Source organism: Pollicipes pollicipes, unplaced genomic scaffold, assembly GCF_011947565.3.
Source record: "Pollicipes pollicipes isolate AB1234 unplaced genomic scaffold, Ppol_2.1 Scaffold_4740;HRSCAF=5597_pilon_pilon_pilon, whole genome shotgun sequence".
Classification (NCBI taxonomy): Eukaryota; Metazoa; Arthropoda; class Thecostraca; order Pollicipedomorpha; family Pollicipedidae; genus Pollicipes; species Pollicipes pollicipes.
The window spans coordinates 33,360,955-33,387,038 of NW_023596545.1; the positions used below are offsets into that span (position 1 = coordinate 33,360,955).

At 52.4% G+C, this 26,084-nt stretch overlaps 2 protein-coding genes across 3 annotated transcripts in view; both read left to right on the forward strand.

Annotated features, from left to right (window-relative positions):
- LOC119099347 (G protein-coupled receptor kinase 2) overlaps nt 1–26,084 on the forward strand; it is a gene marked incomplete at its 3' end in the record, with an annotated part of 82,930 nt that overhangs the window by 21,551 nt on the left and 35,295 nt on the right.
- LOC119099348 (protein SSUH2 homolog) lies at nt 1,830–25,337 on the forward strand. 2 transcript variants are annotated; one of them, XM_037222477.1, is made up of 10 exons: nt 1,830–1,968; nt 15,502–15,582; nt 17,391–17,492; nt 18,157–18,177; nt 18,612–18,817; nt 20,360–20,486; nt 21,030–21,151; nt 21,575–21,774; nt 22,675–22,882; nt 23,612–25,337. In XM_037222477.1, the coding sequence occupies exons 1-10, from the start codon at nt 1,899–1,901 to the stop codon at nt 23,759–23,761; spliced, it is 1,287 nt and encodes a 428-aa protein (XP_037078372.1). In that variant the 5' UTR covers nt 1,830–1,898; the 3' UTR covers nt 23,762–25,337. The 2 variants fall into 2 exon arrangements, with proteins under 2 accessions (XP_037078372.1, XP_037078373.1); XM_037222478.1 differs by lacking the exon at nt 15,502–15,582.

Here is a 26,084-nt window from a genome sequence, read left to right on the forward strand (position 1 = left end):
GTTATCGAGAACTAACCTGGCGTTCAAGACTCTGCGCGCCAAAATTGTGGAAAACCGCCGTTCTGCGACGCGCCCTAGGTTCTGTACGCATCAGATCTTGCCTCCGATCTTCGTCAGTACCTGTGCGGACAGCAAGTGACAATGTCACCCCTATCATCAGTCATCGTGACTATCATTTGCCGGTATTTTCCGTAAGTTGTTCAGTGTATTTGTGAAAAATATGGACATAGATAAGACGGTAGAAATAGCCTCATTCCTCGTAGAAAAATCAGAAGAATGGAGAGATAGACGCGCTGACATTTCGGCAGCATCCCTTTATCTTACTTTAAACCCGGATAATGGGGACAGAGATATGTTGATATTTCGGCAACATGCTTTCATCTTTGCCTTCATGCCTTCTGCTATTCGCTTGGACAAAGACATGTTGCCGAAATATCAACGCATCTAAATCTCCATTCTCCTGGTTTTTCCACTAGGAATAAGGTCATAACTACTGTCTTAATATCCTCCGTGGTCAAATCCTGAACGTTAGTTTACATGAAGCAAAGCATTAAACGCTTTGCCAGATGCACTCTCAAAACCGCTGCGTCATAAATCAAAATAATCGTGTACTGATATGTTCTGGTAGTGCAATGGTCACTCAATGCTGAGGCCGCGCCAGGCTAAGCTTGGAAAACCGTTACAAATATTGGTAGTGTCGCGTAGTGACCTCCGATGACATTGCATTGCCCAGTGGAAATAAATGGTAGCTTCATTGATCTCCATCATCTTCACTCTGCAAACAAACGCAAAGTTACGGAGACACGCCGAAAAATGGTTTGATTTTGTTTGACGCTACCTGACAAGTCAACCGTGAGGGATTTTTCCCGCAAATAACGTTTAAAAATCGTCAGATCACCTACGAAGCTACAGCCCTGGTTTGGTTTCTTGCCGTTGCACTTCGGTTGTGGAGTCAGCAAATACCCGTACCAAACCCCGGTGACATCAGAGGCGGTGAAATACTTAGAGCCCGCGGGGGGGGGGGAGGAGGAAAGGGAGAGATGTGATATCGGGTGAGGAAGATGTGATAAACGCCACAACAGGTGTGATTGCGTGTGCGTGAGTGCAACACAGGGATGGGCCCGTGTCTCCTGTTGCCATTTCACACATCATAAATACACCCATCCCCTTTTCACAGGATGCACGGTTGCCTCATCGAGAGCTTCCTCACACCGCGCGGTGTGAGGAAGCTGCTCGGCCGGGCCTCGTCGGCCTGCCGCGCCTCTTCGCTTGGCCCTGCTCCTCAAATGATCAACAGGTCGTTTCGCAACAGTTGCATCTCAGCGCGAGAGGCGGTCTTTTGACCCGGTTTGACCCGCCTCCTCCGCCCCCCCCCCCCTATCCGACTCTCGTCGCTGGCGATGCGTCGGGCGCGCCGTCGGCCGCGGCGCGCACGCCGCCGCTTTGTGCCGAGCAGGGCCGGAGGCGGCCGGGCCGCTGGCCGCCGGCCAGCCGGCCCGTGGCCGTGGACGCGGTCAGCGCCCCCGCCCCGCCGCAGGTCAGCATGTGACCGCGTGACCGGACCGCGACACGGTCACGCCGTCACGCGCTCACGCGAGCTCGGAGGCTCCGGCCGCGTGCGTGCGCCGGCGCTGCTTATCGACGACGACAGTGTTGTCGCGTCGGAGGGGCCGGGGCCGGGGCCGGGGGAGGGAGGGGAGCGGTCGAAGCGGCCGTTATTTTGGCCGCTGGCTACAGGCGGCGGTGACAGCGCGTTCAGTGCGCCGCGCTCGCCGCAGCGGCCGGGCCGCGCCGCGCGCCGCGCCGCGGGGGGTCGCCGTGTGGGGTGCCGCGCGCGGATGGGGTGCGGCGGTGAGTGCGCGCAGCCGGCGGCGTGATGTGAGGCACCTGCGCCCACCATGAGCAGCGCCAGCCGGCCGTTCCGCCGCACCACCTCCTATATGCTCTACGGCAGGAAGACCTCGTGCAGTAAGTGGCTGGCGGCCCCGGACTGGATGTGGGTCGACGCCGCTGAATTGTAGGGGTGACTCTTGTGACGTTTGAACAATGGCTGAATTAGCTTCGGGTGATTTATTATGTCGTGTTGCATACAACAACTGCAGGTGGACCCTTAGCATACTCGCTGAATTTGGCTGCTCGATTGGAACGCACTCACAGAAGCACTGACAATCGCTGTGTGCGATTGTTAGCACGTGCTGATATAGTATTCAAATTTTCAAGGGGCGTTCTCTGTCACAATCTGTCAATTCCTAAGCAGCACTTCGCTTTCAGCGCGTGCGACGGCAACCAGACCGACCATGTTTTTCATCGACCCTGAAAATCGATAAGAGCATGAATGAAAGCATTACGGATGCACTCAAACTTCTATCATTATTCAAAATCACGTGATTTCCTCGCGGCCAATTGGAAGCGGCCTTTACACAGGTCGCGATAACCTCTGCTGCGCCCGCAGCGGTGCGACTGAGCTGAGATCCAAGTGAGGACAGGCACCACATATGAGGTCAGCTGACGGGCGCGTCTGGACGGCGATTTACCGCAGTTGGTCTGCCGAGGCGACTGTTGAGTGACATTGACGGAGGGACTCGCTTTATTAGTGCTGACGGTGGCGGCGAGGAATCCCTGTGGAAATAACCGCGGGCTTTGCGCGGATATGCTCTGTCTGTAGTGAAGAACGAATCCCCGCCTAAGAAGCCCGGGTTTTATTCATTGTAAAAAGCTTCATACTGGCGCCGAATGAAAGCGTGTTGCATCTCCTGCGGAGTTTAGTGCCTTGAAAAGAGATGCACTGTTCCTTAAGAGTTTCCGTTCAAGTCATCGATCCCGTAGCGACCAGACAATGGTGGAGCTTTGTACCTCCATAGAGAAGCATGGTCTCTATTCACACCAAGGTATCTCTGGAATTTGGCTTGCGTGGGGCACGAAGCGGGGCCCAAATCGCCCAAAACGCCGCTGACAAAAAAACCGGCAAAATCTCATTTTCCTATCTCACCATGTGATGATCGGCGTGGAGATCCTGCCCTGCGCCCTCTCCCAGTTCGATGTCTGGCGCGGTGGTATGCCTGCCAGCCACGACTTCACGCGGTCTTCTGCCGCGACTCTTTAATTTTTCAGACATGCTGCGTGTCCCTGATCAAGAGCCGTTATCGTCCGGGCTGTGGCGTTATCACATTGCGTTGGACTGCCTGGTCGTTAACTGGCCTGCGGAGATTAAAGTAATCAGTTTGATCCCCAAAACAGCGCAGAGCGAAATGCGTTGGGAAATCGGCTTCTAGTCTCTGATGAGATCGCCGCTGCGGCTCGGTTGTGAACATTGACTGCAAAAGTACATTCAAATTGTAAATGAAAATCGCTTTCTGTTTGATGCTGGACGTTTTGGGTCTGAGATCAAATATTCAACATTTGTGTGTTTTGTTTTGAATACAGCAATGTACACAAACTACCAGCCGGATTGTTTTGATACTGCAAAACATAAACACCGCCTCGGTATATATAGCTACCACATGGCATATAACATCCACCGCCGCGCGCGCCGCTGACAGTGATGGGACTCTTATTTTCGGGGCCGCTGCGAACCACAAACTGTCACGGTCATTCAGTGGTGGCATTTGTCACGAATATTAAGTGACACCCTCGAGACGACGCCGGTGCCCGGCGGGGGTGACACGGGCTGTCCATCACCGATGGTGACGGACAATCTGGTCACGCAGTGGTGACCGCGAATTCCGCGGGGCCGCGACCACCGCGACCGCCGCGACCGCCGCGGGCGACGCGGGCGCCGCAGCCTTCACAGGTCGGAGGGCCCCGCGCCTCGTTTTACGCGGGAGAGACGAAAGCGCGCGAAAGGTAATAAGCCAGCGAAGGGTCTCAAGGTCACATTGGCAGACTGCTGAAGAAGAATGGCAGAAGTCATGAGAGGTTGCTTTGAGTACGGCATGCCACCCCGGGTAGACCATCTCACATAAACCGACAGCAGTATGTACAGATGTGCTTTATTTCCCTAACGGAGGAGGGATTTGCGGACAATATGTCGGGCACTGGCAGCAAACCTGTGCAAGTACCTTTCTGATAACGTTTGCTCAATGGGAAATGTTCTCGGGAGCGTGCAGCACCATGCTCGCGATCTCCGTATCCCGGAAAGGGGAGGCGAATTCTCGGCCGTCCTCGCCATATTTCAGCTAGCGCCCCACTATCTAAAGAGGACCTGCTTATCGGACCAACACGCTTACAGCGCCCCATGAATGAAGCGGTTTTTTTAAAGCAATGTTCTTTTATTTGGTTTGGTTGGGATCAGTTTGGCTGGGAGCCATTTGGAAGCTTTGGAGGTTCAGGGCTAACTGCCATGGCTGGGCCCATAGGGACATGGCGTTGCGGGGATTCTGGAGGAGTAGATGAGTGAGGACAGAGTGAAGGACAGTTTCTCTGAGTGTGTGTGAAAACGGCTTGCAATATCTATTTCTTGATGAATTGCAAACTCCGTTGCCAACTCTTGGTGTTGCATTGTGGTTTCAAATATCTCCAAATGACGCTCTTATGGGTTCAGAGTTTTGCGACCGGCCGAGCTCCCGTCATGCGCTGCTAAAGCTACGGGGCGTTCGTCGACTGGCGCGTGGAATCCTTCAGTTTAACGTTCCGGGTGCCAGCTGGGACGCCTCAGGCGCCTCCGACCGGGATTGATGCGCTCCATAGAACGTTTATCTACGGCGCTAGAGACGTGGCGTTTCTCAGGCATCGACGGCTGTGAATGGAGGCCTGTTCTGGCGCCTCAGACCGTACCAGCTGCCCCAGCGGCAAGGCTGTAACCTGGCTGTGAACCCGGCCTTGCCTGCGCACTGTTTGGCACCCGATAAACTAGCATTCCGCCCATCAGCCGGACGCATGCCAATTCCGCCGCCGCCGCGCCGCGGGGCGCCGCAGCAAAGCTCAAGTTCGCCTGCGCCGCGCCCGTCTCCAACGACACCGACGTGGCTTAACGGTAAACTCACAATGGCGGCGGATAAACAGAGACCGGCGCAGTCGCGACCAGACGGGGGACCACCGCGGAGCAGCTGGCCGTCTGCGCCCTGTCTCGAGACGCCATCCAATCAGCGCGGCGGGGAATGCGGTGTGATGGGTTCATCGTCCGTCAGACCCAGCTTCATTCGAATGGTCATGAACTTTCCAGGCCACTGTTGAAGAATGCACGTCCACATTTCCTTCCTCACTCAATGCCCCATTCTTCATCCCGCATGGCCCCGTTGATACGGGGCAAGCTGCTTACGCCAGCCGCGCAGGAATGTAGCTTATGGGGGGGGGGGGAGGGGAGGAGTGATAGGACGAGGAACATGCCCCCTTGAATCAAGAGGTTTGCACTAGGTGCAGGGCAATTTCGCAGCTCAATGCAAATTCGCAGGAATTGGGAAAAATCTGACATTTGTCCCCCTCCCACCTGCCATGGCAAAGTTTCGTGCCTGATCAGCCATGAGCGGACCTGTTCATGGATGGCAGCTCTCTGACGACTTACTGCACGAAGGAAATCCCAGCCGAACCAGAGAGGCTCATTCCGCTCGTTCCAGGGGCTTCGCCACACCACGTTAGTCTTAAGGCTCTTCCCCCAGGACAATGGGACCGAGGGCGATGTCAGGCAGAAGATTTCGGAGGATTTGGTCAGCGCCTGTGCTCCATTTTCAGTTGAGTCATCATCATGCGGGGTCGAGGTGCCAAGGTTAAGAGGTTCGACCTTAGGTCATAAGGTGGAGTAAGATGGCCGACCAGACTCCATCCTGAAGAGATGGCCAAGGATGGTTCCCCTGGGAGAGATCGCCAGTGGTGCTCAGTCTTGAGATATCTACCACCAGGACTGTATTTTGGAGACGTCATGACCAACGCTTCCCCGTGGGAGGCAGTCACCTTACCTTATCGCATGTTCCATCTAAGGGGGAGACGGTTACATCACTGCTCTGTTTTGGTAGGTCGTCATCTGGCAAGGGGGGAGAGAGAGAGAGAGAGAGAGGGAGAGAGAGAGAGGGAGAGAGAGAGGGTGAGAGAGAGAGAGGGAGAGAGAGAGGGGGAGAGAAAGAGAGAGAGAGAGAGAGAGAGAGAGAGAGAGAGAGAGAGAGAGAGAGAGAGAGAGAGAGAGAGAGAGAGAGAGAAGAGAGAGAGAGAGAGAGAGAGAGAGAGAGAGAGAGAGAGAGAGAGAGAGAGAAGAGAGAGAGAGAGAGAGAGAGAGAGAGAGAGAGAGAGAGAGGCCATCGGCGACAATGGTGATATATGACGTTTTAAGCATTAATTATTTTGCGCGGCACGCAAAATAATTAATGCTTCTCGTCACAACCGTGAACCGCGCAGTTGCCGTCGCCAAGGAACGCACAGCCTTCATCCTGCTGGAATGTGATTGATTAAGTTCGTCCGTTTGGTCTGAGTGCCATCATGACGCTAAGTAAATGAGAGCAGCAGCCCTCATTTACCACCAGAGGGAAGGAAAACGGCTCGGTCATTAGTTGAGATGTCGTGAGTCATACGGGCGCGGATCCTCAGACCTTCCAGAGCGGGTGCGAGACTACTGCAGGAGTAGGGAATGTGCGCTCCTACACAAACCGAATTATTTGCGTCGTTTGAGGAGAGCTGCTTGTTGCCGTGTCGATCACAGTGTGGCTTAAGCACATGCAAATAATGAATCCGTTCTTTCATTAAAGGAAATAACCCACGTTCTTTACTTTTCACTCGTTTTTACAACGGACTCATGCGATTTGATAGACAATACCAGTTTTCTCAAAACCCTTCTAAACAGCTCGGAATTTCGGTCTAAAGTAGCCGATCCTGCGGGAGAAATCCCATTTGACTCCATGCTCACTTCTATGACAGTAGTAGCTTTCATTTGCCATGCTTTTTTTCCAAAGTGAGCGCTCTGAAATGTTTACAGCACACTGATGTATAAAATGTTTGTGTAATAGGTGTAATAATGGTACACAAGCTTAAAACACTCGGTTTAGGACAAAAATATATGCAAACATGGAGCTATCATCCTGCCAATTCAACAGAACGTTTTATAACGGCTTTGATTTCTTCCATATGGCATTCACCACAGTGACTCTTTTCAAGGCGCACTTCGGCTTTGGGAATGGGAGTATGGTGTGATCCAATTGACGCACTGGTTAAAACTTCAATCAACCAAACTTCTCGGTAGCAAGACCTTGGCTGCTGGGCCAATCACAAGCGTTTTTTTAATTGGCAGCAGTAGATGCGTGCACGATGGTTGCCATGACGACGGTAGTGACCACTGCATGAGTGTTGACAGCGTAATTTGGATTCGAAAATATGTAACACTGATGTTCTGATTATGTCCTGACGGTGCATCTCAGCATTCAGTGTTGTTATCAGGAGTAAATAGCCCTGAGATTTCACAAGAGTGTGGTTTTAAAATATACCCCAAAACTGGGACACTTCCTGTAAGAAATGGGTTAGCACTGATTCTGCCCGAGTTGATCAGATGGCCAGCAACAGCAAGAAATACGGTGTCCATTTGTAGAAATCAATGTCTTGCGGCATGGTTTTGACGTTTGATGTTTGATGTTTATTTTCGATTGCGGACATGAAACGGTACATTATATGGTGAGTGGATTGGCGCATAAGCGGAACGCTTAAACCTGAGTGTCTTTCCCAAAAATAGCGAGATATGGTCATCGCCGCCAGGGAACCCATGACCCACCGCCCACTCGTCCGATCTGTAAGCCGTCCCGGGCCGGACGTCCGCCGCCGGCCCGGGACGGCTATATGTGTAAACCGGAGCGGCGGCGGACGCCCGGCCCGGCAACGCCACCCAGTGGTCCGTCTGCTGCCCGCGCCCGCTGAAAGTTTTTAGGCGAATCGCTTGGTCTGAAAAAGAAATGCTTGGAGAACATTTGCTATCTGCTGCCCAGTGCAATCTTGTAAACCGTTACCTCTGAGGTGAATACTTAATTGCACGTTGTGAGTAAACTCGTACAAGTTTGGAATGATACAATCTGTTCTACGTCGCACTGAAATTCGGATTTCATGATAGCGAGGACACTTCAATACAAAATGTTTAGGGTCTTCATATGGATAGCCACACAAGCAAGGGGGACTAGGCGTAGTTGGATTTTGAATTTCGGTATATAGTAATGGTAAACGCGCAGAGACCAGCATTCCAAGCATGCATCTAAATGTTGCTGCTGTGAGTGCCAGAGTGCCCCGGTTTGATCACCTTATTGAATCTACCTTATTCTAAACCATAAGGCCTTGCTGTCAACTTGAATGGTAATGCCTAAGTGGAAGTGAATAGCGGGTCAAACTCCAAATACGGAGGTGACTACACCTCGACCAGTGACCCCAGTGACCCAGCCCGCGTAAGTGAATAGCGGGTCAAACTCCAAATATAGAGGTAACTACACCTCGACCAGTGACTCCAGTGACTCAATCCGCGCAAGCCTGGAATTCCACTGGTAAGACGATCACCGATTCACCTAAATCTACGCAGTTACTGAAGCATTGTCAAGTGGAAGTCACTGATCTGACAATATCGTTGCTCGCCAGGATGGGCGGCTCTTTTAACTGTGGCTTACATCAGGCGATTATAAATATATTGACGGAAGGGATTCCATGCCGTTGTATTTTGGCATTCTTTGCTTCACACCAAAAATGTTGAGAAGAGAACTGCGTAAAAATCTAGATAGTTTTACATGTACGTGGTCATGCGCATTACTCTTTCCTCCGTCTTAATTTTTTTGTAGAATTTTTTTTGAAATAATTTCTAGAATTTGCGTTTTTACTACGACGTTAACAGTGAACAACATCGCATCTGATGTATATTGCCGTTGACCACACACAATGGAAGCAATGCCTTACACATTGCCGCTTGGTGGAACAAGTCACATTAAATAAACGACAAAGGGTAGGCACGTACACACACTACAGTAACAAAGAAACCGCTCCAAAAATCCAACACAGATGCACGTTAAAAATTGAATTACTGATCATTACTTATTGGCCACTTGTATAGAATTCCAGCCATACCCGTCCACTCCGCGACTCGTCGAGCGCGCGTTTGAAGCGGGTCAGTTTACGTTCACTCACGCGCTGTTTACCGCGGGAGGAGCGGCAGCCGTCAGACGAGCACCTCCGCACAATTAGCAGCGGCCCCGCCCCGCGGCGTCGGCTGGGAGGCGCCGAACGACGGCCCTCGGCGCCGGCTGCGGTCCCGCGGCGTCTGGCAGTGATTGGTGCGTGTGGGACCGGTCAGGGGGCGGGCGGCGGTCAGTGGAGGCGGCCCGAGAGGAGTGTGGAAGGCGTGGACCGACGCGGCCCACAGTGGGGCAGCGGGCGTGGCACTGACGACCGACGGGACGGGTCTCCGATGCGAGTGACAGGTGTTATCCTCGGTGTGACAGATTCCGCCCGCGGAGCGACAAACTGCATCGGAGGGCAGCGGACTTTGCTCCGAGGTGACAGACCCATCTGTGAGTGATAGAAACAAACAGCAAGCTCAGCTTCGAGGAATGAACGAAAGTGAAAAAAGAACGACGGACGAGAGGAATGTGAGGTGCCGTTTGAATTCGAGATGAATTGTTGAACCATGCATTGCGAATTAGCTGATTAATAGACAGTGATCAGACGACCACGTCAATGCACTCTCGCTGTGGATAGGCGTCCTCCTGTGATCACTTGCCGCCCGGTTTTTGTCGAGCTTTTTCTCGCTGGGTCAGTGCTGGAGGGACTGACTTGATATTGCCCGCCGTGGTGACGGATGGAGATCTTTGGGCACCGACTGGAGGCCAAGCCCTTTTTACTGAATTAAAGAAGGCGTAGATGTCTTGAGGAGAGCGACAGATTTACAATTCCAAGGATTGTATGGGCTTTTAATTATTTTCACAACATTGAGGCAGGGTGTATACAAAGGACTCCAAAGCCCTATCCTTAGAAGGCCATGTAGTCCCTTATCAAAACCAGGAGCAACAGAGATCGTGATTTCCTCGGTAGCACCAAACGCAACTCTCCTAAAAATTTGCACATCTCTCCTGGGGATTAGCCATCCTCCCATCAACGCAGAGCAAGAGACTCCTCCAGTCGTCCTCCCCGACAGGAACAAGAGCGCCCTCCCTTCCCAGAAGGCCCAGTGCTGCCCTCCGCCAATCACCGGGCACGCCTTTTTTTCCCGTTTCAAACGTCCTCTCGCCGAGGAAGCAACAGGAGCAGGAGCCGAGGAGTAACAGGAGCACCGCATCCACGGGAAGACACAAACACTCATGCCGTGGGGAGCCCAGACACGCCTCCCAGAAGACGCATCCTTCCCCTCTCAACAGAGCCCGCGACTACCCCTCCCAGGGTAGCCTGGACATCCGCTCCCAGGGCGCCCCAGGCCTCCCCTCGCAGGGGCCCCACTCGCGCACCGAGTGCGCATCGATCGTCGGCGGCGTTCTGCTTTGATCGGGACTGCGGCGCGGCGCCGAGATTCCGTTATCGCTTCGTCGGCCGCGACGCGCGCTGGCCGTCGAGCCCGACGCTGGTCGGGCGGCGGCCGACGCGGACCATGCTCAGTCTGCCGGGCCGCGAGCGGCACGCGCGCATGAAGCTGAAGAAGTACCGCAACTCGCGTCTCGCCCGCAACGGACGTCTCGAGCATTTTGGCTACTGCTCGTCGAGCGGTGAGAGCACTGCGAGGGCGGCAGCCACACGCGCGCTGCGCTCGCTCGAGTGTCGGGGATTGTTGTGCGTGGGCGAAGTGGTATGAGTGCAGGCGTGTGCATGTGCGTGTGTGTGTGTGTGCGTCCGTGTGTGTGTGTGCGTGCGTGTGTGCATACGCGCGTGTATATGTGCGTACGTGTCTGCGTGGGTGACACAACTAGTCCGTTTCACTTTACCTGACTGTTTGTCCCTTTGTGTGCTGCAATGTGTAAACTAAATGCATTTCGTGTTGTCACTTACCATACTTCTCGCTTAATTTGCTCATGATAGGTGCACACGGGCTCTGTAAACGTGAAAACTTTCAAAATCAATGTTTTTAAAAAACAGATGAGAAACGGATCTTGACATTGATTACTCGCTTTATTTGCGGTTCCCAGCCCATGCACATCACTGCTGCGTCTCAAAGAGGAGGTACGCGGGTGATAAACTTCTTGTACGCTTAACTGGACTTTGCTGTTTGAAATCGCGCCGAGCTCTTTGTGGAGGTTACCGTAGCCTCCATTATTTGAAACACGTCTCCAGAAAGAAAATAATTTGGAGCACGTTTTCAAAAACAGATGTTTGGAAAGCTTCTGTTCCTAGAAACGTGCTCGAGCGGATTTTACGCACATATCTTGTTTGCATTTTGCACAAATGTCTGATGTGCGAATTGTCTGGTGAAGTTTTACCTCTTGACTTGAAACGTCAGTGTTTTTGTCTTCTAAGCGTATATCAAAGGTCAAAGGTTATACATTGCCTCTTGCTTTGAAACGTAAGTGTTTTTGTCTTCTAAGCATATATCAAAGGTCATATATTACCTCTTGATTTGAAACGTCAGTTTTTTGTCTTATAAGCATATATCAAAGGCTGATGTAAGGGGTCCATTCATTCACTGATGAGACAGTCATCATTTCATAGTTTCCCGCATACGCACGAGGTGCTGCGACTGCACCCATCGGACTCCACCCAGTGCACCGCCCAATAATAGGCCCATATCTATACCTAGTGTGCTCTCTACGATCTTAGAAAAGGTAGCTTGCACACAGCTAACGGAGTATTTGAATGCGACAGCGCTGCTGCATCCATCCCAGTATGTCTATAGGCCACGCCACTCGACCGAGGACGCTGTGCACGCCGCAGCCGAACGCCTGGTCACCAACGCTGACGGCGGTCTGATATCGTCGGTAACGACAATCGATTTGTCAGAGGCGTTCGATAGGGTCGATCACGACGTCCTCCTCACCAAACTGCCTTGGTATGGCATTACCGATGTGGGATGGTTCAGGAGTTATTTAAGTGGCCGAGTACAGATGGTGCGTGGAGGACGGCTCACCCTTCTCATTTCGTGAGGTGTATCCCAAGGCTCGATCATTGGTCCAATTTTGTTCATTTTGCTTACCAACAATTTGTATGAGTACTTGACTCATGGCCGCATCATCTCCTACGCTGACGGCACTACGCACGTCGCCCCCCCCCCCCCCCCCCCCCCACCCTTGACGGACCGGGTCTCGCCGACCTCAAAACCAGACTGAAACTTACTATGCGTGAGCTTAAGAGATGGTTCAGTCCCATTTTTCTACAAGTGAACAAAACAAAAAATGCTTCTATGCTCGTTGGGTCAAGGCAAAATCTAAAAAAGTCAGCTGACTTTCACTTTGAAGTAAACAGTTCGACTATGCATGCCTCAAGTGGCACTCAATTTCTTGGCGTCATAGTTGTCTTCCTTTGGCCTGGCAAAGGGCGCCAATGCCTCGATAGCCGTGAAAAAATGCAATGCCATTTTCAATTCTCTGGACAAATTCCGTCATTACCTTACTTCTGATCTTCTCAACATCATCATCCAGGCGTATGTGTTCCCTTATATCATGTGCCACCTGTGCGTGTGGGGTGGGGCGACCAAGAGCCAATTACACAAAATTCAAAAGCAATCAACTTTGCTGCAAGAATAATTACCGGCTCCAAAAAGCGTCATCGTGCAACTCCTGCCCTAAATTCCCTTGAATGGCCGAGGATCGATGTCATGGCGGCGCGCCGCGACGTGATCAGAGTGTATTATGGCGCTGAAGGAGGAGGCGCGCCTCACGAGGTCCGCGCGCTTTTTGTGCCACGCGCCGCCGTTTCCACCCGTAAAACGCGCCTCAAAAAGAGGTGGTCTGTTCCTGCGTGGACACCGATTGAATGCCACGCAGACGGCGTTTTCGCATCGAGCCGCAGCTGCCTGGAAACGCCTACCATCCTACGTGTGAAGCCACAACATTGAGCACGTTTAAGACCGTCACATGTGATGTAATTTTCTTTACCACTGACCTTTGACCGCTGCCAATAGTCCATTGATATATCTGTTTCAGCTCTTTGACCATTGTTCGTATAATTTGATTTCACCATTGCCCATATCATTTTATTGTATACCTGCTGTGCCCACCTATTTTCACTGCACATATATGCAACATGAAAATGGCCTTGATCTGAGACCATAACAGCCACCATGCAGATGGTTTTCAATATGATGATACTGATGCCCACCTGATCTTCTCCACTGTGCGTGGTGGGCTTCGCATAGGCTGCTCCGCTTGCTCCCCGCAGCTTGCCAGAGGGAGGAGCTCGCTCTCCACCGCCAATATCCCGCCGTAGGGCGCCTATTAATGGAACTCTGACGTACCGTGGACCAAGCACCGTCCGCCATGCGCCTTCCACGCCACCGCGATGGCGTGAAAGCGTGACGCCCTTGTGACCGGGGTGGCGTTGATGTATTTCCAGCATCGCACAATGCTGCTGGCCTAATATTTGCTCGCTGCTGGACGCGGGAGGGCCTTCAGAGGACGCTGCTTGGGGCTTCTGCCTGTGAGGGTGGCATTGCCGCCTATGATGTTGTGGGAGCCAATGGTTCCCGGGGTGTCCCTTCGTCAACTGCCCAGCAACGGCTGATTGGGCCTTGAGTGTCCATGCTCGCCAAATACACGCATACCAAGTGCTAATGACCTACCTAAACAACGCCCGCGGCGGAATGCAGCGAGCGTTTTGCTGTAAGGCGTTCAGAAGCCGCTGTTCATCCGTCCTGCAGCCCGTACTTGTCGTTCAGAATGTTGTGCTCTCCGTCACACGAGGGCTCCACCGCTGAGCTGGCGCGGTGGCGCCGGCGTGCAGCGCCGCGTCAGGCCGGCGCCGGCGTGCAGCGCCGCGTCAGGCCGGCGCCAGCGTGCAGCGCCGCGTCAGGCCGGCGCCAGCTTCAATCGCAACCATGTCGTCGCTGGCTCGTTAAGAGCTGCCGCTTCCGCCCCAGCTATCGACACCGCACGCGATCGCCGGGTGCCGCTCTGGCGGTGGGTGCCCGGCTCAGAAATGGACCAGGTGCGGACCGAATGGCAGTTCTGCTGGCGCCCCGTGAGCAGCGACGGCCATGGGAGAAACCACGGGAGGAGGGGCATGTCCCCTCTAATTTTTACGAAGCGCGATTTTGTCTCCTCCAATGTTGTCCACAGAGTGCACGTTTTTAATTGTTCTGCATTCAAAATGCATTTTTCAAGTCGTTCCCTCCAGATTTCAGTTCAACCTCCCCCTCCAACTCTGATTTACCCCTTCTCCAATCTCAGAGACGTGGTTACACACACTGTGGCGGCAATAATTCAGAGAAGGGGAAAACAGTGGCGTAGCCAAGGGGCTTTTGGGACCATGCCCTCCCTCCTCCTAGAAGTAGAAGCAGAAGTAACAGGTAGAGAAGACTTCTTAGCCTGCCGGGGCCCAATGGCAGCTTAAACGGTTGGCGAAACGGCCGGTTAAGCGGCACTTGTGCCAGCCTAAGACGCCGTATGGTGACGAAAACATACAAAAGTAGTCCCTCGGGACATCTATATGGGATCTCAAGCATAAAAGGTTCTCCAGATCCAAGAAAGGAACTCTTTTGCGACAAAATAGGTCCCCGTTGGTGAAACGTCACCCACAACTGAAAGTAAACGCCTAAGCCCGATTTGGCCCCTCCTGGGCGAACTCCTGGTTACGCCGCTGAGCAAGAGGACCTGCGTATAATGTCCGAATGTGACAGGTAATATGAACGTAAATGGGTATGACATGTTCCACATTTTACAGGTTCGCCGGGAAAGCCAGGAAAGGTTTTCTGACTGCTACACACGTTTCTAAGCGCGTCATGGATCTTAGATAGATAAATGGATAGATATTACATCGAAACATGTGAATATTACATGTGTGGTATTCGCGTCAGTTATTCATTGCGACACTACAGTTGTTTACTCTGACGGACGTACGCTGCAAATAAAACTGCTCTTATGCTACAAGGGCAGCCATATCATATTCCAGTGCTCTACCAACCGAACAAGTGAATATAAAGTGGCCTGGAAAGCTAACGCATATGTGCTAATGCCTCATGCTAATGTTCTAACTCAATGCTAATTTCAGTCTTACCTAATCATCTGCGACAGAGCCACGTGCTAATCCAACCTGATTCGTCACTGCAGCCACGCCGTTGTCGTCCAAATATAGTACTCGGCCATAAACTATGGCACGGTTTTCAGCGCTACCAACTTGGTATACTATGGAGACTTACCCCGCCGGCCCCTAAACATTAGCCAATTGTATACACAAAAAACAACGAAATCCTGCGGTTGGGTAAATACAGATCCTTACGTAAATCCACACGCATTCTGGGTAAACATGGGCAGCTGAGTCGTCGGTTTTTGTGAAGCTGTATGTTTGATGCTACCATTTGTGATTTGAGCAGTATTTTGATATATCAATGAGTATGCATGGTGCCTAGGAACAGTTGTGACAAGCATGCTGACCATTGACTACACTACCATTGATCATCATGTAATGCCAAGGTAAAAATTTCAGCTTACTGCAAACGGGACGCGAAGAGACACACTTGGAAGTACAGAAGCACGATTTGGGAGCAGAAGGCTGACGGGCCGCTGAGTACTTATGCGGCATGCTTGAGACCGATGTTTTGCCGCCTCACGCGGTCACCAACCATATTATTCACTATGCACCCACGTTATTCACCGCGCTGTCACCGCACATCCTCCTGTTGGTGCACATCGCATTGGTGCTCGAACGCGCTCACAGCTGGGGTGTCCTCTGTCTGTCGGGTTTATTACGCACTTGCAGCGATGCATCTCGCGCGCACAGCACTGCACCAACGTCCTGCGGGCATCGCCGAACGTCGCCTTTCCTTCGAGACCCACTCTGGTGGGACTGCGAACTGTATCCCGAGGCAAACTTCAGAGAGACCTTCGTTGGAAAACACTATTACAGTAAACGGTGTTTTATCGTTTTTATGTTGCGCGTCTGGTTTAAATCACGCAAAACATTGAGCAATCAGGAATCCGAGCCACTAAAATGCAGCTGAAATTGGACAGGCTCAGATCCAGACCTGAAGGCCACAAAAACAAGATTAGTTCAGAACCCCGCTGTTTCTGTGATGGAGCCCCGGATCGAAGACATTTCTGTAGCTGTCATGATGTTTTGCACCAGTTTTAGAATAAAAAACTTTTATTGTGAGCCTGAGCCTAGATAAAACACTAAAAGTGGTTAAGGCGGTCATGAATAGCATCGATGCGCAAAAAAGGGACAGATCTTTCGTGATGCCAATGATAGTTCTGCTGCTGTGCTTTTGATTGAAGAAGCCTCTCTCAGGACTGTCTGTTGCGCATACTGGCATGGTAAACCTGTGATTGGTCGGCACGACATGATTCAAAGTACCAAAAACCAATCAAGCGCGAGCGCTTATATTTGCAACCACGGTTACTTTGCAACCGCCTGTTAACAACTCTAGCAGCAGCAGTGGACTCGTGGCGCTCCAAGCATCTCGAGGCGACTGGGCGACTCTAAACACGCTGTGGGCGGATCAACGCTGTGTGTATCGAGCTATCGTGTTGAGTTTGCCTGTTTTGATATCTGCGTTTCGACGCATGTGCAATGAGCTGAAAACATCGCGCGCTTAGATTTAACTAAGCCTTGCGTCCCGTGTGAGAGCATTGAACGACTCTTTTTGGCATGGAACGTCGGCAATGAGTGGTGACATGTGCTGGGAAGATTTCGCTCATCAGTCTAAGCAGTGCGATACATTCTCCTCTCGAAGTGCGTTCTTCGTGTCACCGCAGCAGAAAAGTTCGTAAGCTGGACAGGCCTCTGATTTACATGCTTTATATTGCGTTATATTCTGCGGCAAAGCCGACAATGTCATGTGAATGGTGCAATATGCTACTGTGCTTGGCTGTGCGGCTCATGATTTGGCCTAATCATAATATGGCGGTAATCATGATGCGGCCTAATACTTCGTTGTTGGGATGAGCTGCGTGGTTGGACCATCAGGCGTCAACTTATCGCAAAGTTAGCAATATGCTTGCCAATATACCGTATTCAGCTCACTCATGTTAGGCCAGACTCTTCCCATCGTGTTTCAGCACCCCTCCAGGTCTCAGTTTCTCACTACATTTCATTGTCTCGGCACCGCACTATGTCCAATGTCCCTCACCACCGTGTTGCAGCACCGCGCCATATTCGGCGACGCAGCACGTTGAAGCATACCGCAACGCTTTGGCAGCCTGCCAAATTCCAGCTTCTTATCGTGTTTCAGCGCTTAACCGCGCTTGGTTGTCTCAACGGGTATTCGTGCATTGCGTTCAGCTGTCAAGTGTGTTTCCGCTTCTCTACCTCACCACATTCGAGCGCCGCACCGCAACATCAGCTCCCCTGCGTTTCAACGCCTCGCCATGTTTCAGCGCACACCAACTTTGACGGCGAGGATGAGGCTGTGCCGACGGCGCCACCCCTGGACGTGCTGGACTCGGTGCCCGGCTACGAGGCGCTCGGGTTCGATGCCGGTAAGCCGCTCCTGTTGGCCGCGGGCATCAGCGGGCACTTCCTCACCCGAGTAGACATCAGCCACACTTGCGCCAGTCGCCCAAGACATTTGTGTACTGCAAGTCGCTTGGACTAACCTCGCTCCTCGATGGAGCTCCAGACGTATGGTTGCCTTTGGCTGCCGGTTGATGCGGTGGGCTTAAAGACGCAAAGATGCATAGCTCGGCATGCCACTTGATGACATCAGGCGGTCCACCGTCTTTCCACACCAACCTGTTCAACCAACGACGGACCAGGTATACGGAAGCGTCGTACAGTCCGTGCAATGTTTTGTTACATGCCTCTGACAGCGACCACCGTTACATTTACAGTCGCTTTGGTCAGACCTCCAAATAAATTTTAAAAAAAGCGTCTCACGCTATTGCAATATTTGGTGACGATGTCAACTTTTGGATACTCTTTAAATGCATTGGTGCATGCCACATTTTTCCGAACCGTGAAAATACGTTTTTTATTGGAGGTATATCCGCTAAGATTTCTGCTTCACTAAACATTTACGCACCGATTATTGATGTGCTTTGTGCGGTTCTTCGATGTACCTGACAGCATAATACCTACTGATGTGCGCTCATCTCTTCTCGGGCAGTCGCTGCTTCGCAATGTTTTACGAACGCTGTTTTCCAGGTATCACATGGAATATACGAGGTATTGATTATATGTATTAACACTCCCACTAGTTTATTCGTATCATGTTTCACCCGTCCGCATGACTCTGAGCCCAGCAGGTGATTTTGTTCTCGTATCCACGTTGTCTCATGACACTCTCGTTACCACACCCACACTACACAATCCTTGGTCTCTCGGCGGTGCTCCGGCAGTAAACTGCTCGCACAACTTGCATCTCAACGCACATCTGCGTTTTCGAATTTTGCGTAGAAAATGTTGCGTTCATCGTTTCCCTGGTGCGTCCACGCAAGGTCATATCGATATGTCTGCGACTGTTTTGTTCAAGATCACCATTTCTGCGAGACTTCATCCCCCCCCCCAATTAGACGCCTCTGACCGGCACTGACCTAGGCTGGCGGCTGCCCCCGCGCCCGACCCCCGACCCCGGCTCTGACCTTTGACTCGGCGCGCAGTGTGCGTGCCGCCGCCGCCGCCGGAGGCGACATGGGCTGAGCCGAGCACCGCGCCGCCACGCGACCCCGTGCACGTGGGCGCCGAGATCAGCGAGCAGCAGGCGCGCGCCGCCCTCCTCTGTCACGTGACCGACCACTGCTGCTACGGCCGGGCGGCCGCCCGCCACATGAGCATGACCAAAATCAACTACACCTCCGCCCACCACGTGAGACATGGCCTCCTTATCACCAGCCGTTGGAAAACCGCCGCATGCAGACTCGGACGTGGATAAGTGTGCTCCGTGGCGCGTGCATGAAACCGGGCGGTCGATGTTTGGAAACGATAAATGCATCAGTGATGAACCTTCTAAGCGTACTGATGGGTTCCGGTCTGCCTCATTAATTTATAAGCGCAGAGCGCTGGTGAGCGTTGTGGTCTACAGCGGTACAGCAAACGGGAAGGCAGCGATTAATTGGTGCAGCTCTGGCGCTTGGCATGACGCTGAGTAGAGGAAGACCTTTTTTCGAACAATTTGGAGGGACGTTTAACCATTTTCCCCATTTAGATAAGACAGTAACAATAGCCTTATTCCTCGGATAAAGACCAGGAGAATATATAAATGAAATGGAGCCAATTCCTGGCTTTCGCCGAGGAATAAGCCTATTACTACTGTCTTATCTCTGTGAATGGTGTACCTCTCAAACGCATCTAACAACTTACATAATTTTCCCTGTCCAGCCCACACATTCGCAGCTTATCTAGCAAACTAAACACCGACTGCCTTTATCATGTCGGATCACCTAGATACCCCTAAATGTGATCATTCTCAGGGTGGTATTCAAGGGGTTCATAGAATGCACATGCCCCGCTATCAAATTTTTACATGCATTCATTATTATGCACTCTTACAGACACAGACAATTAGATGGAGCTAGATCCATACAAATAAAAATACTGACATGCCATGTGTGATTGGCGCATATGTCATGTTTGTTTACGCCCTGCCACAAATTTAGCGTGCTTGTGGTGCGCTGAAGTGTTTTTGGTAAATGCGTCTTAGTTTTTATCGTTTCTCGCGAAAACCTACGTACGTCCCACGGTTACGTGACCTCCGATTTGTGAAGGTGCTGGGGATCTACGAGTTTGAATATTAGCGTAGAGAAAATGCGCATGTCCTTGGATTTTACATCGACTGTTCACGTGTAGTCGCGTTCTTTCTCTGGTACGAGAAGAATGTCTCGCCTGGTGTTTTCTCGGTTTACCCAGTTTGTAACTTAGCTGTGTACGTCTGAAACAGATTGCATTTCTCTCATGTTGTTGATGCACCTGTGGTGACTAATCTGGCATCTTTAAATTACGCATATGTCCGAGCTCACTTTGGTTTTATCACTTAATAGAAATTATAATCCATCGAACTGCCTTGCCCACGTCTCTACAGTTTCCTGGAATGTGCTCACAAGTAATGTTATATTCAACACACCACCACGCCGTCAGTACGGTTTAAATCCTGTTGTCTTGCCACTCTGCGCCATTAAGTTTATAAGCCATGCACAAAGGTGTGCTAGCGCGCTGGCGTTCCGCCTTTTTCATATTTGTCCTATCATATGTTTATTACGACGTGCGTACGCCATAAGCGTTTCTTCTGTGGCTTTTCTGCCGTCGTAACGAGGCCAGTGGTAATCATGAGCAGGACACGAGTCCGGCTGGTCCGCTCTGAAGTGCCCCACGTAGCCGGCCGCGCCGGTCACCCGAGCGTGGCGCCTTTCAGTACGAGCTGCAGACGTTCACGGAGAAGCGGGAGACGTCGTGGACGTTCGTGCCTTACTCTGGCGGGGAGGTGGACGGCCCGGGCAGCGGAGTGGCGCCCGAGCCGTGGAGCGTGCCCGCCGAGCCAGGTCAGAGCGCGCCCTCAGGAGCCAGGTCAGGGCAGGTTAAGGCGCATGGGAAGCCAGGTCAGACGAGGTCAGAACAGCGTGAAGCTAAATCAAGGCAGGTCGGAACCTGAAAGGAGGACTTTGATGAAATGGCGTGCGTTTGAATATAAATGTTTCCAGTTTGGAAGGTGAAACCTGGTTCCAAAGCTAACCGGGTGGGACATTCGCGGCCTCTCCTTTTATAAGGTTATGTTTACTGCTGGGTCCTAGCTCACTTTGTTGCTGACAGTGTGACTGTTTCAGGCTCCACTCCGCTCCCGCAGTGTGTGCCCCGTTACTGCAACTGCCCTGGGGTCCATGCCCGTTACGTGTTAGAATGACCGATGTCCGCCACGAGGCCGTCATTTCTGCTGACTCTTACTTTTTGAGACCATTTCCTTACAACTCCCCAAGGTAGCAATGCCTTTAGCAATACCGTCCGTTGGCAATCCAGAACACTGGCGACTGCACGTCCCGACAACGCACCACGCGATGTCCGGTGAGCCGACACTTCTGACGTTTCAGGCCAGTTGTTCCATGACGAGGTGAAGGTGGTGGAGGTTCCGCACACGGCCTCGGCCAAGGACTGTCACCGCTGCAAGGGCCAGGGCAGTCTGAGCTGCGCCGAGTGCCACGGCAAAGGATGGGTACGAGACAGCACGACCGCCTGCCGACGTCGGCACCGATGATGGCGCGTGCCGGGTGGTCGAACAGGGTCAACGGTCAATCGACGACCTACTTGGTCGTCGATTCTGTCACCGTCAGCAGATTGAGCATGTCCACGATCTCGGTCTGCCTGCAAAATCCCCCGAAACAAGATTATGGTGGTGATGGGGCTTCTTTCGCGACGGAAACTAGCGCGTTTTCCTGGCTGTTCCACCATAAACCCGGTTGATTTCTATCATTGACATGCCTTGTGCTCTTTTATCTTCACCCAGGCTGTTTAATCCTCCAACTTGCTTCATATTTGCCTCCCGTTCTAAATCGTCGACCCCCTCTCCGCTCTTCGCCCCCGCTCACTGATAGACAACGCTGGCCTCGACTACGGTTCACTTCCACCTCCCTTTCAGACGCGATGCCTCAGTTGCCATGGCAACGGCTGGAGCGCAGACAGCTCTGGGTACCGGGAGCGGTGCTACTACTGCCAGGCCTCGGCCTACGGGGACGGAAAACAGGACTGCCTCAAGTGTAACGCCAAGGGTCGGGTGGCGTGTCCGCCCTGTGACAGCTACGGCCAAGTGCGGTGCTACATCCGGCTCACCATCTCCTGGTCAGTGCTCACCATCTCTTAGTCAGTGCTCAGCGTCTCCTGGTCAGTGCTCACCATCTTCTGGTCAGTACTCACCATATCTTCGTCAGTGCTCACCATCTCTTGGTCAGTGCTCACCATCTCTTGGTCGGTGCTCACCATCTTTGGTCAATGCTGGCCGGCCCGGCTGACTCGGAGCAGCGGGTGCTGCGGCGAGATCGTCGTTGCATTCGAACCTGGTAACGTTGTCAATGCACTGTTGAAGGGCATTGGCCAGATCATTCGTCGCACGGAATTTGCCACTTCTTGATCTGCATCGTGAGTTTAGTGACGGATGTGGCAGGTGAACGATGATGCTGCTTCCTGCTGTGTGCATCCTTGTGAGATGTTTGCATGTCGTATGACATCTTGCCGTTCATTCTGTGGTTTGGAGGTTCATCCATCTGTTTGAAGTAAGCATTCATTTGGCTAGGTACGGTAATTCATTGCCCGTCTTCAGGCATGACAAATGGGATATATTAATTGCCTGTTTAGATCACCTGCTGCCTTTGTTCTGGGGCTTGGCTGGCAAACTCCTCACGCAGCTACATGCCCCATTGCGAACATCGATGCACCTTTCCGTAACAGATGGACCGAACCACCCTCTCACATCGGCCACACGCCAACCGGAAACCTCCGCGAGCACCGAGCCACCCAGGTTTTGACCCGTTGCGTCGCTCCCCGACACCGCCATTAACACTACTACTGTAATCCAACTAAATCCTTCCTACTTAACTGCACACACCTATCACTTTAACGCTGTCGCGCTGCCGTTGCGCCCTCACACGAGTAGTACACCCATCAACCTCTGCACCCCACCTCGCAACAGCCCTCCACGGCCGCACGGCGCCATCAACCCGCTGCTCTGCCGCCGCCCTCCAGGAAGGTGAACACATCAGAGCACATCGTGCAGCGCAGCTCACTGCCGGAGGAGCTGATACGCGAGGTCAGCGGCCAGGTGGCCGTAGAGGAGGAGGCGCCGGCGGTGGCGCCACTGTCGCACTACCCGGACGCCGCCATCAACATGGCCTCCGCCCAGCTGATGCTGGAGCATGCCGACAAGTTCAGCGAACAGCGGGTGCTGGCGCAGGTTAGTTCAGCGACCAGCGGGCGCTGGCGCAGATTAGTTCAGCGATCAGCGGGCGGCGAGCGGGCGCTGGCGCAAGTTAGTTCAGCGACCAGCGGGTGCTGGCGCAGGTAAGTGCAGCGACCAGCGGGTGCTGGCGCAGGTCAGCTCAGCGACCAGCGGGTGCTGGCGCAGGTCAGTTCAGCGACCAGCGGGTGCTGGCGCAGGTTAGTGCAGCGACCAGCGGGCGCTGGTGCAGGTTAGTTCAGCAACCAGCGGGTGCTGGCGCATGTCAGTTCAGCGACCAGTGGGTGCTGGTGCAGGTTAGTGGGACGTGCACTGTGTCTGGTATAAGAGTGGATACGCTTGATGATGCTGGGCGCGTGAAGAAGGTTGATGAGTGCTTTGTGTAAGAAGGCTGTAAGCAACATCAAGCATTTCAGTTCAGTCTGCTGCAATTGTTGTAGGATTTCCAAAACTAAGGGGGAATATCTCACCGGTCAGTAGAAGCGAATTATGACACCTCTGAAATGTGTCTGTGTGTGTGCTTGCGTGCGTGAGTGTGCATAGGCGAGGATTTGCGACCCAAGCACGCGCACGCATAGATGAAGCGCTCCTCAAATAGTAGCGTGTTATGTGCGGCTTTTACTTTGCTTCCTTCCCTCCAACAGCGGGATGGAAAACACTTAGCTTCCGATTTGAAATAGCCCCGACACCAGCCGGTGTGCCTCTGACTCATCTTGCTGGCTGCAGCGTCACCAGGTGCGCGTGGTGCCGGTGGCCGAGGTATGCTACTCGCACAAGTCCCGCTCAGGCCGCTTCTGGGTCTACGGCTACGAGAACCGCGTGTACGCGCCCGACTACCCCGACAAGTACTGCTGGGGCTGCTGCTCCATCCTGTGACGTCACGCGAGCCCCATCGACCCCGTGACGTCACCGGCACTATTCCGCGACCCGGAGGTCGCTCATTGACTGGGACTGGAGCTGGGCGCGGTGCGCTGGCGTGAACACCTTGTGTTAGCCGCTGCACCGGCTAGGGTCCGGCAAGACCCTGCCGAAGAACCCACAGCTTACCGGCACTATTCGACGATAGCCCCTGTGACGTCATCACAGTAGCTGCGGAGCAGACGTCTCCCAGAAGAACATTTGAACGTGTCATGTGGTGCTTGATCCTGGGTCGGTGTGCATTCATCTCGCACTGACGCTTGTGTTGTCGAGGCGAGGGGCCTTTACTGCTGCCTTTCAGTGTCGACTGTCCATGCTTGGTGAGCCTAGTTTGTCGTACTAAACAGTATTATTCGGGTGCGGTAACTTTTTGCACTCTGCGTCACCTTTGCGTCTAGGTAAAGACAATCTCAGCGTGGGAAACGCTCATTGATGGCGTTTTCTGGATAATTACTTCATTCATACCTAGTTTGTGCTTATCCATCCACTTTGATCTGTGTCTGTTCATACCCTTGTTGAGTCAGCTTGTGACCTGGCGTATTTGTGAAGGGGCTCAATAGGCACAACGCACCGAGCATTTCATACCTCTTGTCAAATGTACTGTTGTGTCTGTCTTTCTCACCACTACCGTCAGACAAAAGCTTCTTGTTACGTTATGATATCCGTCACGATGCAAGTTCGCTTTAGCTCGGCATCGCACTCATTTAGCATATCGGCACTATGAGCGAATTCAGTTGTTACAGCTACTTACAGGACTTCTTAGACATCTGTCCCGAAGTAATATCTACCTGCACCGCTTAGCATTCGTCGGTGTTTGTGCGCTAACTTTCCCTCCATCACTGAGCCGTTTCCCACCGTTTATCCAACTCAGCAGAGCTTTATTCGGCGTCGGTTCTTGCATCTGCACCGTTACCTCATTCGTTAACTCTACCTCTATGTGATATTATTTATATGTTCAAACATGAAAGTGCCTGCACGTTCCGACGATCTGCCTTCAAAGCCGCCGCCACACTGTCGGCGCAAGACCGATGTTCTCACGTGAGTCATCCAGGCTTGTGTTGGCCTCCGGCTGAGTGTCTCTTCCCCGGGGATTGAGCAAATTACTTTGAGCCGCAGCTGATTCCGCTCCTTCAAAAATGTCAGCTGTAGTTGAGTCATCGGCGTTGGCTGGAATGGATGGCGAATCCATTCAAGTATAAACATAAATGGCAACGAATATTCGTAGTTTGACATGCTTTTATTTGCAACAAATGAAGCGCTACGTCGCCTTCGCTGCGCAATCGCTCCCTTATCATGCAAATATGTGTTTTATGCATGCTTCTACGACGTTCATGAAACGCCTTGCCTTCGCTCGCGGTCACCAAAACCGGAGCCAGCTCAACAGTTCATCGTTCTGCTCGGAGGAGGAGTCAAAATCAGCCGCATGCATGGAGTCGGAGTCAGACTCGATTCCGCTGCAGAGAAATCAAGCACAAGCCTGGATTATTGTCTGATACCGGTACAAACTATTGGCACAATACATTCTCAGCACAGACAGCGTATGAGGCTAGTGTGTAGATAACAAATCGTCTTCTTCCACCGGCTGGTTTGCAGACGCCGGCTCCTGGGTAGCAGTACGATCCAGAGAGACACTGTAATGACTTCCGACCCTTTTCTGCAAGCCCTACCATTCTATGGACCTGTCCGACGCTAGAAAGTCATCAGATGGCAATGCAGCGACGTTGCGCCACTATAGCGCGTCATAGGGGAATCTGCTGCTGTCATATGTAATCAGTGAAGCGACGTAGCTGGCTGTCGCCAGCGGGCATATCACCACTCAGTTGCAGTTTAATGAAAGGACTGTGGGGGAAACAATAGTCCTGAAACATGTCTGTCAAACGTTTGCATTTGAGTCTTATGAAATTATGGTTTTTCTCCATTTCTGACATCAGCAGCTTACGCATATTCAACCATTCTTTGCATTTTGCAAGGTGGCATTTTTTCGCAGTTGTCCGCATTTTGGAAGCCATCACATATCACTGCGATTGGAAAACAGGGTGCTCGTGGAAGACATCTTTTAGACAAGGCCCCACGTATGAAAATTAGCTTCAACTTTTTATTTCATCACTTGGCCTGCGACCCCTAAATAACTAATTTTTTGACGCGTGGTGGACTCATGTGGGTCTCGTTTTGGCACTCGGCTCTTATTTACTGCACCAACAGCAGGGCGTGACGTAGCTCACGGGGCGCGCGTCAAGATGCTATCTGGAGCGACTTGTGCAGTCGGACACAAATCGTCTTT